The sequence below is a fragment of the Perognathus longimembris genome, chromosome 3 (assembly GCF_023159225.1).
Source record: "Perognathus longimembris pacificus isolate PPM17 chromosome 3, ASM2315922v1, whole genome shotgun sequence".
Classification (NCBI taxonomy): Eukaryota; Metazoa; Chordata; class Mammalia; order Rodentia; family Heteromyidae; genus Perognathus; species Perognathus longimembris.
In genome coordinates this window covers 91,464,109-91,479,769 of record NC_063163.1, presented here as the reverse complement: position 1 = coordinate 91,479,769, position 15,661 = coordinate 91,464,109, and the positions used below count along the sequence as shown (strand labels likewise).

Below are 15,661 nucleotides of genomic sequence, written 5' to 3'. Positions count from 1 at the left end.
AATAATTGTGAGAGTCAGACAAGGTCATGATGAAACGATGAGATACTCTCAAAGCAGTAAGTCCTGTTCAAATGAAAGAGATAAAACCTAGCGAGGCTCCCACCTGTAATCCTAGCTACTCAGGAGGCTGACATCTGAGGATCACCATTCAAAGCCAGCATGGGCAGGAAAGTGTGTTAGACTATTATCCCCAGCTAAACACCAAAAAACTGCAAGTGATGCTGTGGCTCAAGTGGTAGAACACTAGCCTTAAGTGAAAAAGCTCAAGGACAGCACCCTAACCCTGAGTTCAAGCCCCAGAACTGTTAAAAAAAAAAAAAAAAAAAGATGACACCTAACAACTTTGTTTACCCTACATTTGTGGCAATGCCCTTTCTGTGTGTGTGTGTGTGTGTGTGTGTGTGTGTGTGTGTGTGCATGCTTCAAACTTAGAGCCTTATGTTCTTGCTTAGCTTTATTCACTCAAGGTTAGTATTCTACAACTTGAGCCACACCTTTACTTCTAGCCTTTTTCTGGTTAATTAGGATAAGAATGTCAGAGATATGTCTGCCCATACTAGTTTCAAACCAGGATCCTCAGATCTCAGCCTCCTGAGTAACTAGATTACAGATGTGAGCCACTGCTTCCTCTTTTATTTACTGTTTATTTTGTGCCAATTCCTGGGGCTTGAACTCAGGGTCTAGGCACTGTCCCTGAGCTTCTCTGTGCTCAAAGCTAACGTTCTACCAGTTGAACCACCGTGCCACTTCCAGCTTTTTCTGTTTATATGGTACTGAGGAATCGAACTGAGGGCCTCATGCATGCTAGGCAAGTACTCTACCACTAAGCCACATTCCCAGCCCCCTGAGTGTTTTTATTCATGGCAAGTACCTTACCACTTGAGCCTCAGGTCCATTTCTAGCTTTTTGGGTGCTTAACTGGAGATAAGAGCCTTATGGACTTTTCTGCCCAGGCTGGCTTTGAACCATGACCCTCAGATCTCAGCCTCCTGAGTAGCTAGGAATATATATGTGAGCTACTGGTGCCCCACTCCTCCACCTCCACCCCCTTTTAATTAATGTTCTTGAAACTTCTTTACACAGGTGATCTACTATCGCAGAGTTCTAACGGAAGCCAGAGTCCCTGACTCTGCAGATGCCTCTGCTGACTGGAAAGACAGAACTGGAAGATGGCTTGTGCTCTCCCAGGCTTTACCTGAGGATAAATTCTATCTTTTTCACACTATGGGTGTTGGGGATTATTATGGCCTGGGAAAGGCTGCCCTTCCACCAGCCTTGGGACAATGGAAGTCCCTCCCACCTTCTGGCCTCCACCCCTTGGGAGGTGAACACGTGCGTGCCACCATGATGGGGTTGTCCCGCCCACAAAGGGAAGTTTTGTGATGTCACTTGATGAACGTGGTCCCTAGCCTATGACTGACCATTTGGCCAGCCCCCTTTCTTTCCCGCCATTACTTCTATATAAGTGCCCTTCCATATTAAAGTCTTTGAGACGCTTCCCACCACCACAGCGTGTCCCTGATGCCTTCCTTTTCGCCTCCGCCCTCGGTAACATGTGGGGGGACTGGGGGGAGGGGAAGCTTCAGCAACCCGTCCTCAACTTAGTGCTTGCCCATGTGAGCATGCCTTTGGCCTTCCGCTGGCGGAGGGCCAGGCTGAGTGCTCTTTCATAGAGTTTGTGGTTACCATTCTCCCCGTGGGGGGAGAAAGGGATCGTCCAGATCCCAACATATGGGCTCCTCAGGAGCCTGAAAGGGTGGGGGCAGGGGGGGAACTCCTCTCAGATGCGCATTGGGACAGGTTTGCAGAGTCACATCTCAAACTCCTGAGTAGCTAGGATTACAGGCGTGAGCCACCGGTGCCTGACTCACACAGGGCTTTTGATAGAAAAAGCTAGGCCCTGTCTGCTCAATGTGCAGTGGGTGCTCTGGTTCCTAGAGGAAGCGCCCCATATAGCCTGGAAGACTGGAAATTACCTCAAGGCTCAAAAATGCCTGTCATCTATTATCCTAGCTGCTCAGGAGGCTGAGATCTGAAGATCAACGTTTGAAATCAACCTGAGCAGGAAATTCCATGAGACTCCTATCTCCAATTAAACTCTGAAAAGCTGGAAATAGAGCTGTAGCTCAAGTGGCAGAACCCTAACCTTGAGCACAAAAGGCTCAAGAACAGCACTCAGGCCCTGAGTTCAAGCCTATGACCAGAAAAAAAAAAAAAAGAAAGAAAAGAAAAGGAGGGAAAGCAAGCAAGCAAGCAGGCAAGCTTATTTAGCCAAGCTTTCAAGCTTTGGTGGCTCACACCTGTAATCCTAGCTACTCAGGAGGCTGAGAACTCACAATCTGAGGATTGTGGTCCAAAACCAGCCTGAGCAGGAAAGTCCATGAGACCACCCAAAAGCCAGAAGTGGAGCAATGGCTCAAATGGTAGACCACCAGCCTTGAGCAATGCCCAGACCCTGAGTTCAAGACCCAGGACCAGCACAACAAGAAGAACAAAACCCTTACTGAGATCTGAAATCACATGGAATTACAGCCCAGAAGCACCAGCCATGACCCTCACTGCTGGAGGCAGGTACAAGAGGGAAGAGACCGAAATCTGCACAGACATCAGGAACCAAGGAAATAACAAGGACTCAGTTACACAGCGCAAGCATGTGGAGAAGAGATAAGGGCTCTGGGAAGACGATCCTCAGCTGCTGGGGTCTGAAACAGTGTCAGTGCCGCCCAATACAACGTCGCCAGGAGACACAGAGAGAACAGGAGACTGTGATCAGGCTCAGGAGCATGGAACAGATGTAGTGGACATGGTTTTAATGTGGCTGGGCCAGCCAGGGGGAAGCCTTTGGATGATTAGCTGCACGGTCATTCCCAAAGCTCTCAGCCTGCAGCTATGGGAATTAGCTGCCAGTCCTGTGCAGGGAGGTCCCGGCGAATAGAGGTATGCTAAACCCACAGTGAGCACCATTATGTATCTTCCCAACAACCCTGTGAGGCAAGCTATTATTATTATTATTATTAATTCAGTTAAGGAAACTGAGGGGGAAGCAACCTGCCCATGGCCCTGTCTGGCCCTGTCCTGCCCTACCCTCCCCCACTACACACACACACAGAGCTAGGATTTTTTTTTTTTTTTGTCAGTCATGGGGCTTGAACTCAGGGTCTGGGCACTATTCCTGAGCTCTTGCTCAAGGCTAGCACTCTACCACTTTAAGCTCCAGCACCACTTCCAGTTTTCTGGTTGTTCATTGGAGATAAGAGTCTCACAGTCTTTCCTGCTTAGGTTGGCTTTGAACCACGATCCTCAGGATGTCAGCCTCCTGAGTAGCTAGGATTACAGGTATGAGCCCCCAGTGCCTGACTCACAGCTAGGATTCTAAGACACCCATTGGTGGTTCTATACTCATGTTCAGGCCCAAGATAACAGAACAAAAAGAAACATGCAGCAAGGTTCCTATCTGACAGGTTTGTAATGTCCGGTTAGAAGAAGCCTGGGTCTACCCAGGGGAGGGAAATGGAACTTAACCTTGTAGGCAGTGAGGAGACATTGAAGGCATTTGAGCAGAGGCATCCTCTGTTCTCTGGCAGCCTTCCGAGGGTGCAGTGGCAAGGAAAGGCCCAGAATATGAGAGGAGGCTCTGGGTGAGGAGTTTGGAAAGGAGGATGGGGCAGAGCAGCGGGAGGGCCCCATGCCCACTATTGATTGAGCAGCAATCAGCCAACACTTTCTCTCCACTCTGTCATTACTTTGTCCTTGGGCTGGCTGGTGTGTGCCCTTGACATTCTGTCTGTATATAAATTCAAGCATATCAGGCCAAGGCACCAATAAAAAGAGATAAATGGGTGTGTGTGTGTGTGTGTGTGTGTGCGCGCGCGCACGTGCGTGTGTGTGCCAGTACTGAACTCAGGGCTTGGGAACTGTCTTTTAGCTTTTTTCCACTCAAGGATAGTGCTCTATCACTTGAGTCACAGCTCTACTTCCAGCTTTTTGCTGGTTAATTGGACATAAGAGTCTCATGGCCTTTTCTGCCTAGGCTGGCTTCAAATCTCAATTCTTAGATCTCAGCCTCCTGAGTAGCCAGAATTATAGGCATGAGCCACCAGTGCCCAGAGGAGAAATTAATTTCAAGTGGTCTGAAACTGCGGCTATGAGCTTTGCTTCTGTATTTAGCTTGTCACTTGCAGTGTCTGTGTTACCCTGGGGAAGGCACTTAACCTCTCTCTGAGATTCATTTTTTTTTTTCTGTCCAAGACTGGAACTTGAATTCGATACCTGCCACGTTTGCTCATTGGTTAGCGCTCTACCCACCAAGCCATGCCTCCAACCTGGAGTCTCATTTTTAATCTACAGTAAAGCTGAGGGCGGTGCCCACCTTGGAAAGAGGCTCTAAGGACGAGTGCATTGACAGCCCTGCTCTGGGGCAGTGCCCAGAGAGGCAGCTATTTCAAGGTGTGCTGAGTGCAATGTTCCTCTTCACTGCCGCACAAACTGCTCCCTCAACCTGCTCTTGCCTGTGGAATTTGTATTCTTCCCAACTTGCCACATGGCTGACACATTTAAAATGTATTGATTGCCGTCCCCTCCTCAGAAGAGCCGTCTCATTCAGAGCACGATGCGTGCTCCTGCTTTTCCAAAGGGCGGACTGCGTTCCCGGGATGGATTCTATCCCATTTTAACATTGCTTTCCCATGTATCATAAGATCAGCCACTTCTTCTAACTGCTTCCCTCAGATAAACATGGAGAAAATTCATCAATAATCCCACAGTGCACAAATAATCACTGTTAGGATTCAGGTTGTTCTTCTTATAACGTTTTTATCCTTTTTTGTGCCAGTCCTAGGGCTTGAACTCAGGACCCAGACACTGTCCCTGAGCTTTTGTGCTCAAGGCTAATACCACTTTAGCTGCCACTCCACTTCCAGTTTTCTAGTTAATTAGAGATATGAGTCTCACAGACTTTCCTGCCCTGGCTGGCTTTGAACTGCAATCCTCAGATCTCAGCCTCCTGAGTGGTTAGGATGACAAGCCAGCCAATTTCCTCCCTCTGACTTCTCCCTCCACCTCTAATTCTTGCTGTTCCCTTGTGTGATTACTGATCTCAAGGACTCAGTTTACTCTGCCTCCCCTCCTCCCCCACACTAGCCCCAAGCCAAACCTCAGCTTCCCAGGCTCCCAGGCCTTGGGGCAGGCACAGCTGTGTCTTCACTGGCAGGCCCAAGCTGTGCTGGGTGTACCAGGCTAAGGTGTCTTCAAGGTGCCAAATCAACCCAAAGCTGATAAGGTTCAAGTGCTGGCAGGCATCCCTGGGGTGGCAGCTTCCAGGGCAACCCCTGGCTGTCTTATGTAAGCAGGTAGGGTTGGGGGGTGTTACTGTAGCTACTCACGCCCCTTGACATTCTTCCCAGATGATATCTCCAGAAACAACGAGCATCATCATAGCTACCACTGTGCAATATCACAGGACTATTGTACAGATGAGGAAAGTGGCTGAGAGAGGGTAAAGCAACTAGCTCTCATCACACTGCCCCATAGAGGTGGGGCTTGGAATGTCGGGTTTGTCCTAATTCTTTTTTGCCAGTGCCCAGGCTTGAACTCAGGGCCTGGGGGCTGTCCCTGAGCTTCTTTTGCTCAGGTATAGCACTCTACCACTTGAGCCACAGCACCACTTCTGGCTTTTTCTGTTTATGTGGTGCTGAGGAATTGAACCCAGGGCTTCATGCATGCTAGGCAAGCACCCTACCACTAGGCCACATTCCCAGCCTAAGAGTTTCCTTTTTAAGAAAATTTTTACTATGTGCTGGTGGCTCTTGCCTGTCATCCTAGCTACTTCAGGAGGTTGAGATCTGATAATTATGGTTCAAAGCCAGCCCATGTAGCAGGAAACTCCATGAGTCTTATCTCCAACCAACCACCATAAAACCAGAAGTAGAGCTGTGGCTCAAGTGGTAGAGTACCAGCCTTGAGTGGGAAAGCTAAGAGACACCACCCAAGCCCTGCATCCAAGCCCCAAAATTCAGGGCACAGAATTTTTTCTTTTTCCTTTTTGCTGATACTGGGCCTTGAACTCTGGGCTTGGGTTCTGTCCCTAAGTTCCTTTTTTCTCAAGGCTAACACTCTACCACTTGAGTCACAGCATAAGTTCCAGCTTTTTCTGTGATTAATTGGTGATTTAAGAGTCTCCTAGACTTTTCAGTCAGGGCCGGCTTTGAACTGTAATCCTTGGATCTCAGCCTCTTAAGTAGCTAGGATTGCAAGTGTGAGCCACCCAGCACCTGGCACCATTTATTTTTATTATGTTAATAAAAATATACTATATTCCCTTTCTTCTTAAAAATGAAATCAAAACTCTTAGCTTAGTCTACAAAGCCACACAAATGTCTGCCAATTCCTCGTTTCCTTTCATGCAGTGACTATTTTAGGCTCTTCCCCACCTCAGGGCCTTTGCACTACATTTTTCTGCTGCTCATCCTCTTGATGTTTCTCTGGTTGAGATTTCCATCCACCTCTCAGCATCAATGTCATTGCCATGCAGATAAGTATTCCTGACTACCTAATGTTGTTCTTCAAATTCAAGTCACTCCCCACATGAACTTGTTTTCTTCCTAGCCCTTAATCCTTGAAAAAGAGGTGTTTGTGTGTGTATGTGTGCACACGCACGCGCTCACACGTGCACACCTTGTGTATTTATGTGGGTAGTTGGGGGTTGAGTTTTGTTGTTTGTTTGAGATGGGTGTGTTCCTATATTGCACAGATTGATTTTGAACTCCTGGGCTCAAGCAAACCTCCCTTTCCAGCCTCCTGAGTCCGCAGGTCCACAGGTGTGCACCGGCACTTGGCTGTAGAGGTATTTTAAGCTCTGGGGATAGAATTGCTCAAATACTCTGAGCTCAGCCCAGAAGGCAATCCTGCAGCCTCAAAGCTATGTGGGATGGCAAATGCTTAGAACATAACTTCAGAGACCTCTTGGAACTTGTTTAATGTGGTTCCCGTGCACTTAGCTCTCCTGACACTGCTTTAGGAAAGCAGGGAGGAATCCTTGGGGCTTTCCCCAAAGATTGTCTCAGCACTTGATGGCAGGAAAACACCTCCAGCTCCAGGTGTCAGTGATCCTGCCTTCCCACCTGCAGGGCTGGCCCACCCAGGGAGCCCCAGGGAGCCAGCTGTCACAGAGCAGTGCCACCCATGGGCAAGTCCTCATGAGGATCTGATGCTTTTCCAGGTCTCTCTCTCTGCCCCTGCCCCTCCGCCATGATGCTCCATCCTACCATGAACAGCTACTCCTGAAACTGAGAAGCAAAACACACCCTGGCTCCTTTATCTGTTATTTTCTCATCAAATGCTGTCCATAATTCTGTGACTAGTGCTTTTCACTGATCTTTATCTTTTGACTAGCTTCCTCTGTGAACATTAATCTTAACTTTTTTGTTGTTACTGTTGTTTTGGGGCTTGAACTCAGGGTCTGGGCACTGTCCCTGAACTCTTTTGTTCAAGGCTAGTGCTTCACCACTTTGGGCCACAGCTCCACTTCCAGTTTTCTGGTGGTTAATTGGATAGAAGAACCTTGTGGACTTTCCTGTCTGGGCCGGCTTGGAATCAGGATCCTCAGATCTCAGCCTCCTGAGTATCTATACTGGCATCTTAACTATTTTTGTTGTTGTTGTTTGGTTTTTGTTTTTGTTTTTGACAGTCCTGGGGCTTGAACTCAGGGCCTGAGCACTGTCCCTGGCTTCTTTTTACTCAAGGCTAGCACTCTATCACTTGAGCCACAGCGCCACTTCTGGCTTTCTCTATATATGTGGTGCTGAGGAATCAAACCCAGGGCTTCATGTATAGGAGGCAAGCACTCTACCACTAGGCCATATTCCCAGCCCTGTTATTTTTGTTTTGTTTTGTATTGGTACTGGGGCTTGAACTCAGTCATGCACTCTCGCTTGACTTTTTTGGTCAAGGCCAGTATTCTACCATTTGAGCCACACCTAATAAGAGTCTCACAGAGTCTTCTGCCTGGGCTGGCTTCAAACGACAATTCTCAGATCTCAGCTGAGTAGCTAGGATTATAGGCATGAGCCACCATACCCAGCTGTCTTAACTTGCGTGCGCGTGCGCGCATGTTTGTGTGTGTGTGTGTTTGTGTGTGTGTGTGTGTGTGTGCCAGTCCAGGGGCTTGAACTCAGGGCCTGGGTGCTGTCTTTGAGCTTTTATGCTCAAGGCTAGTGCTCTACCACTTGAACTACAGCTCTGCATCTGGAGTTTTCAGTGCTTAATTGGAGATAAGTTTTACAGACTTTCCTGCAAGAGCTGCCTTTGAACTGATATCCTCAGATCTCAGATGCCTGAACTGCAAGAATTATAGGCATGAGCCATGGGTACCTGACTAGCTGGTTGGTTGTTTTTTTGCTTGTTTTGCTTTTTGCCAGTCTTGGGGTTTGAACTCAGGGTCTGAGCGCTGTCCCTGGCTCCTTTTTGCTCAAGGCTAGCACTCTACCACTTGAGCCACAGCGCCACTTCTGGCTTTTTCTATATATGTGGTGCTGTGGAATCGAACCCAGGGCTTCATGTATATGAGGTGAGCACTCTACCACTAAGCCATATTCCAAGCCCCTGACTAGCTGGTTTTTATAGGTTTTTTTTGTTTTTGTTTTTTTTTATTCCAAGATCAGTGTAGCCTGGCACTGGTGGCTCATGCCTGTAATCCTAACTATTCAGGTATTCAGGAGGCTGAGGTCTGGAGATCATGGTTCAAAGCCAGCCAGGGAAAAAGTCCTCATGAGATTCTTATCTCCAATTAGCAACTCAAAAACTAGAAGAGGCGTTGTGGCTCAAAGTGGTAGAGCCTTGAGCAAAAGAACTCAGGGACAGCACCCAGGCCTTGAGTGAGTTCAAGCCCCACAACTAACAAAAAAAAAAAAAAAGATCACTATCTGTTTGTGATACAGGACAGTGTATCTTATATGAGAACAGTAGAAATGAGACCAACCCCCTACTATGAACAAGGAGTCATCCCATTGGAACTTCAGCTCAGTAGCAGAAGGCAGCTAACATTTGTCAGAGGTGGTCAGGCTGCTGGCTGAACCAAGGGAGCAGCAGCCTATTAATCAGCTGGGTGGGCTTGGAGTACCTTCCCAGCAGTCGGAAGCATAGATTCAAAAAATCTTCCTCTTGTGCACAAAACAACCTGGGCCAGAACTTGGTCAGCTAATGGGTGGTGACTTAATCCACGAACTACCCAGTTACTAAATTGCCTTGAATAATTACCCAAACCTAATTGGTTTGGAGCTTCTATTAAGGCTGAGCAACCAGGAAAGCACAAGGATGGGGTGCAAGAAACACATACCAGCTCCAATGAGCACACCAGGGCTAGCTCATTCTACTACTCTTGGACAAAACATTTATTTTTTGTCAGTTATGGGGCTGGAACAGAGCCTAGGCACTGTCCCTGAGGTCTTTTGCTCAAGGATAGCATTCTACCACTTTGAGCCACAGCTCCACTCTCTAATTTTCTGGAGGTTAATTGGAAATTAAAGTCAGACTTCCCTGGTTCTGAACTGATTGTCACATCTCAGCCTCTCAAGTAGCCAGGATTACAGGCATAAGCTACCAGCTCCTAGCATTGACATTATTTAAATATTCAGTGTATCTTCACATAGAGCCAAGCAGAATCTGGCCCAAGAGTTAAGACAGCAGAGGAGACACAGTATGAAGGCAGAGATGTAAATCATTTTACATTATTTTATTCACCCATCAGATACCAGCGAACTCAGGTGTTTTAGCAAAATTGGCCTTCAACCCCAGCATCAGTGGCCTTGTCACTTATGCCTACAATCCTACTCAGAAGGTTCAAATCTGAAGATTGCAATTGAAGGCAAGCTAAGGGAGGAAAAGTCTGTGACACTCTTATCTCCGATTGGCAGGGAAAAAGCTGGAAGTGGGACTGTGGCTCAAGTGGTAGAGCACCAGCAGGCAAATACATATATGAGTGTGTTGTGTGTATATGTGTGTGTGCAAAATGGACTTAACAAAGCACACAGTACAAAGTGGGTCTCATGGATAATTTTCATTTATTCCATGATGACTCTCGACTAAACTTGTCAAACACAGCAGAAGAGTCTGTTCTGGGGGTTGGAGCCATTTGTTCTTTTGCCAACAGCTCGAGGTGGTCCATAAAGAATAACTTCAGGCAGAGGCCTTCAGTTCTTCAGCAAGCAGATGGGCTGGTCCAGGGCTCCTCCAAGGCTGAGGCGAGGAGCTACTCATTGGTTGTAGCGGTCACATACTTGTGCTTGATATGTTTCCACAGCTTCTACATTTAAAAGACAAGAGCAGACACTGTAAGTAACCTCTGCCCCCACTTTACAACTGCTCCCACTGGAGAAACCAGTGCCATATTCCAATTCAAAGTGTGCAGTTGGCAGAAGGAAAATAACAGGCCAGATGCTCAATTCTAAACATTTATAAAATCCTCATGCTCTGCTGCCAGGCATGGTGGCAAACACCTGTCACCGGCCAGGTATTACTCAAGAGGTCCTAAATATCCCTAGATATTTCCCTTAACTATTTTATTTCTCCACCCAAAACTGGATGTAATTTTCGTTGCTAAAAGCACAGGGTGGGAGGGGGAAGGATGGGTTATGACAATGTATGAGGATGTCCTTCCAGATGAGTGGATGTGGCCAACAAGAACACCTCCCCATTTCTCAGGGGAATCATCTCCTAGGCAGGAAGGCAGCTATCAGTATTCCTCGCGCTAAATACTATTATGATTTCTATTTCACAGATAAAACGGAAACCTAGAGAAGGTTAAGGAACTTGGTTCAACCTGACGCTATGGTTATTAAGTGACAATCCCAGTGTACCCAGCCAGGACTCTTTGATTTCACAGTCCCCTCTCAATCATGAATACCAAGATGACCCAGCCGGCAGCCTTGGAAACTTGGAAAGAGCAATTTTTTTTTACTTTTTATGGCAGTCTTGGGGCTTGAACTCACCTTCTGGGCGCCCTCCCTGAGCTCTTTTTGCTCAAGGCTAGCACTCTACCGCTTTCAGCCACAGCGCCATTTTTGGCTCTCTGGTGGTTAATTGAAGTCTCTCATGGACTTCTCTACCTGGGCTGGCTTCGAACAATGATCCGAATCTCAGCCTCTTGAGTAGCTAGGATAACAGATGTGAGCAACCGGCACCCGTTTGAAAGTGCATTTTTTTTTTTTAATTTTGTTGCCAGTCCTGGGGCTTGGGACTCAGGGTCTGAGCACTGTCCCTGGCTTCTTTTTGCCACTTGAGCCACAGCGCCACTTCTGGCTTTTTCTATATATGTGGTGCTGAGGAATCAAACCTAATGCTTCAAGCCACTAGGCCATATTTCCAGCCCCTGAAAGTGCAATTTCTAAAGGTCCTTCCCGTGACAGCTATGGCCTGCTCAGATAGGCCCTTGAAACCCTGGGGGGAGACAGGGGTGTGGGCCCCGAGCCTGAATGCCCTCGATGGCGCGGGCCTACTAAGTGCTTTGCTCCCCGGCTTCAACGCCTGCTGAGTGAGGTCCACCAGAGCATTTCACCCGTCAAGACCCACACCAGGCCCGGCGGACTTTGACCATTTCGGGGAGGAGGGCGCCCACGACTTTCCCGCTTCCCAGTGCAGGCAGCCGAGTCCCTTCAATCAGTGGCCTCCCGCCGCCCCCGTCACCCCCCGGGCGGGCCCAAGGTCAGGAAGGCTCGGGCCCTCACCCCCTCGTTCATTTGCTCGTAGATCTCGTCCGCGCCTTGATCGAAGGCGCGCTCGAAGAACAGGGAGCCCACGGCGATGGTGAGCGCGAAGGTGGAGGTCCTGCGGAACAGCAGGGTGTACAACCTCCCAGACAATGTAGGGGACGGCATGTTTCCTCCCGGCTCGGCTCGCACCACTGCGCCTGCGCCCAGGCTGACCTCGCCCTCCAAAGAACTTTGGCGCGCGATGCTTTATGGGACTTGAAGTTCCTTCTGGTCTCAGTGCTCAGTATTTTCAACCACAAAGATAACTAATAATCCATATAGGAAAACTCAAATGTCATTATATTCATACTGAAGCACCCTGAATTTATTAAGATTTATTTTATCCCCTTTTTATTGTCAATCATATCCTATTATTTGAAGGTATCAAACTACAACTCCCTGTAGGTCTTGCTCCACTCCCATCGGCCCCCCGCGCTCTCAGTTTCTTTTTCTGAAGGGTGAGCTGATACCCAAGGAAGGACTACAAATCCCAGGTGGCAGTGCGCCGTGCGAGGGCCCCTGAGGAGGAACCGGGAGCCGTCTCGCCCCGGGGAGTCAGGTACCATCTTTGGCGGGACCTCGAGGGCCGAGTTCCGGTCCCCCCTTTCACACACTTCATTCTAAATCCTCGCGTCCCACCATTTCCTGGGATGGAGAGTGAGTGGAGGGCGAGAGGGAGAATTTGAGATTTCGGGGCCCCAGCTGGACTCTCCTTCTTACCCCTGTATCTGCCTAGAAGTGGTGAAAGTTCTGTCTGGGTTGCCCGGGTGGCCCGACACTCCGCCCCGCCCCGTGAAGGCCGGATGCGTGGGGAGGCCGGAGGGGCTGGTGCAGTTCCAACCCGGAGGCCGCCCCGAGCGGACACTTAACCAGAAGACCTGAGTGGTTATAGTCTCAGGTCACACAGGCCGTGGCTACTGCAGGTCTTAAGGTTTGAGGGGAAGTAGGGTGGACCAAAGACGAGTGGGCCGAGGTCAGCTCTAGTCTGGCCTTGTAGCTCCTGGTTAGAAGTCTTTTTTTTTTTTTTTTTTTTTGGCCAGTCCTGGGCCTTGGACTCAGGCAGGGAGGGCCTGAGCACTGTCCCTGGCTTCCTTTTGCTCAAGGCTTTGCCACTTGAGCCACAGCGCCACTTCTGGCTGTTTTCTGTATATGTGGTGCTGGGGAATCGAACCCAGGGCCTCATGTATACGAGGCAAGCTCTCTTGCCACTAGGCCATATCCCCAGCCCTGGTTAGAAGTCTTATATTTTCCTGATTGGCACTGAGAGGCTCGTGGAGGTTTTGTGTCCGGTTGTGACAACATCTAATGGACATTTTAATGTTATCATTGGGGCTGATCTCTGGAGGAATGACTGGAGAGGGGAAGTTTTGGAGATGGATCTGTGGGAGGAGGATGGTGATTTAGATTCAGGTGTGGATTAGAGTCAGGATCAGATTAGGGAGGTATTTTAGGAGAGAGGGCCCACAGAACAAGCTGGCAAATGTGTGTAGGGAAATCAAGAACATCAGGTTTTAACCTCGGGCGACTTAAAAGTCGATAGGAATGATCTTATCCTATATTCTGTTTTGTATGTGCTGCCCCTTAGATTTGTACCAGGCAAATGGGTTATGAGTGTGGAGCTTAGAGAAGGTGGCTGAATGGGAGATAAGAGTCATCAGGATAGGAGTGGCATTCAAAACCAGGGACTGGCTAGGCAAGGGTCCTGTGGCTCCGCCTGTAATCCCATCTATTTTTTTTTTTTTTTGGCCAGTCCTGGGCCTTGAACTCAGGGCCTGAGCACTGTCCCTGGCTTCTTTTTGCTCAAGGCTAGCACTCTGCCACTTGAGCCACAGCACCACTTCTGGCCGTTTTCTGTATATGTGGTGCTGGGGAATCGAACCCAGGGTCTCATATATACAAGGCAAGCACTCTTGCCACTAGGCCATATCCCCAGCCCATCCTATCTATTTTGGAGGCTCAGATCTGAGAGGGCTGAGTTCAAAGTCAGCGGGGCAGAAAATTCCATGGGATGCTTGCCTCAAATTAACTACCGGAAAACTGGAAGTGGAGCTATAGCTCAAAGTAGTGCAGCACTAGCTTTGAGTGAAAAAAACTCAGCCACAGCGCCCAGGCCAAGAGTTCAAGCCCCATGACTGACAAAAACCAGGAACTGATCTCTAGGTCTGTCTCTGTAGGTCCTTGATCACATCAGACTCTAAACCCTATTTTAATTCACCAATAAAGAGTAACAGTAGCGAGCAGGGCACAGGTGCCTGTAATTCTAGCTTACATGGGAGGCTGAGTTTGGGAGAATCGCTATTCAAGGCCAATTCAGTCCTAACATTTGAGACACCTCAGTCAGTATCCAGGTGCAGTGTTGCGTGTTAGGAAAGATCAAGCAGACAAAAGGAAAGAAATAGAAACCTCACAGATCAGGATGTAATTGCTGAAGAGGGACTCCCAAGTAATACCAAGCAGGGTCAGAGAAACAAGGAATGGTGAAACATAGGGGTTTTAGGATTTCAGTATAAGGGTTCTTTGGAATGTCTGTGGTTGTAGCAGACTGTCCTGTTTGTTTGCAACTTATGGTATCCTTACACCAACAGTCTTGCACTTTCAGATAAGGTCAGGGTGAAGTTTTGCTGAGAATTAGCTCCCCTGGGGGAGCAAGGTCAGTGGGCTGTGGGAGCATCATGGAGTTAAGAAAACAAAGCAGATTCCCACCAGTACATACTGAAGATCATCCCAGGTGCATAGGAGAAGGAGATTAGGATGGACTGGGCTGAGTCTGAGACTTTATCTCAACAGAAGTTGAGTGTGATAGCATGCACCTACCATTCCAGATCCAATAGGAAGCTTAAAGGAGGTGGAGGGTGGTTCAGGTATGCACCTTCAAGAAAAGCAAGACCCTATCCTGAAAATAACCACTTCAGACTCCCCTCCCCCCAAAAAAGTGACAATAGTGCCTGGTTAAAGGACTAGAAGAGAAAGTGAAATGCTCTATACTCTAGATGATGTGCCCACACTGTGGCTATTGTTTGCAACACAGCCTAGTGATTTCCTGGGGCAGGAAGTTGTGAGCCTGTGGGGAGACTAGGCTTTCTAATCACCTGCATCAGACCTGTAGCAAAGGAATCTGGCTGATGAAAGGTGAATTAGATGGCCACTGGTAGTAAAAGGTGGTTTATTTCATATATATTCTTTTTCTTTTTATCTTTTACGTTAAAATTTCCATTGTGTAGTAACCGTTTTAAAACATGATTGTCATCTCCAGATTCAATTTAGGAATTATTATTCTATAGTTACGTCTAGGAAAGAAAATTGACTAACTTCTTTGGCTGATGACTGAGCTTATGATGAGCAGATGAAATTCTTTTAGACACAACCTGTTTACACCTTAATTACATTAAACATTTTAACTCCATTTATAAATTTTATATATTTGATTTTCTATTTTAAACACTTTAGTTGCATAACCTAACAAGCATAATTTCCCCAAGGATACTTAGTTACTAGCAAATTTAATTAATTCTGCTAATACTCTCACATTCTCGCAAACATTTTAATTTGTTTTACAGACTTTGCCAAATTCTCATGTCAGTGGCTCTTGTCTGAGGGACTAAAAATAAGTAAAGGACAGGTGTAGCTCAAGTGATAGAGTACTTGTTTGAAAGCAAGAGATCCTGTATTGGATCCCTAGTACCATGAAAAGGATATATATATATATATATATATATATATATATATATATATATATATATATATGACAGGCCCAGAATATGACAGGCCGCCTTAAGTGGACTCTTAGTCTAAAAATTACAAGCCTAGGGCTGGGGATATGGCCTAGTGGCAAGAGAGCTTGCCTTGTATACATAAAGCCCTAGGTTCAATTCCCCAGCACCACATATACAGAAAATGGCCAGAAGTGGCGCTGTGGCTCA

General features: G+C 47.6%; 2 protein-coding genes across 4 annotated transcripts in view; one reads left to right on the top strand and one right to left on the bottom strand.

The window, feature by feature from the left end:
* Positions 1 to 10,110: 10,110 nt before the first annotated feature.
* Positions 10,111 to 11,911, bottom strand: LOC125349266 (cytochrome b-c1 complex subunit 9). Its single transcript, XM_048343270.1, has 2 exons — positions 11,718 to 11,911; positions 10,111 to 10,297 (listed from the first exon to the last, which is right to left on the bottom strand). Exons 1-2 carry the CDS (start codon positions 11,865 to 11,867, stop codon positions 10,244 to 10,246), a joined length of 204 nt encoding a protein of 67 aa, XP_048199227.1. The 5' UTR covers positions 11,868 to 11,911; the 3' UTR covers positions 10,111 to 10,243.
* Positions 11,912 to 12,072: 161 nt separating this feature from the next.
* Zmat5 (zinc finger matrin-type 5) overlaps positions 12,073 to 15,661 on the top strand; it is a 28,381-nt gene continuing 24,792 nt past the window's right edge. Inside the window, exon 1 of one of the 3 annotated variants that reach the window (XM_048343267.1) lies at positions 12,073 to 12,300. The gene's annotated coding sequence lies outside the window, so the exon portion shown is untranslated. Of the gene's footprint in view, positions 12,301 to 12,571; positions 12,673 to 14,583; positions 14,603 to 15,661 lie in introns of those variants that run through there. The other 2 variants (XM_048343268.1, XM_048343269.1) reach the window with 2 other exon arrangements.

What these genes read in the sequence shown, in the direction of transcription:
- LOC125349266 (XM_048343270.1), bottom strand. Translation starts at nt 11,867, where the DNA reads ATGCCGTCCCCTACATTGTCTGGGAGGTTGTACACCCTGCTGTTCCGC. An exon ending in ACGAGCAAATGAACGAGGGG is followed by an intron (nt 10,298 to 11,717) that starts GTGAGGGCCCGA and finishes TTTTAAATGTAG; the next exon opens with AAGCTGTGGAAACATATCAA.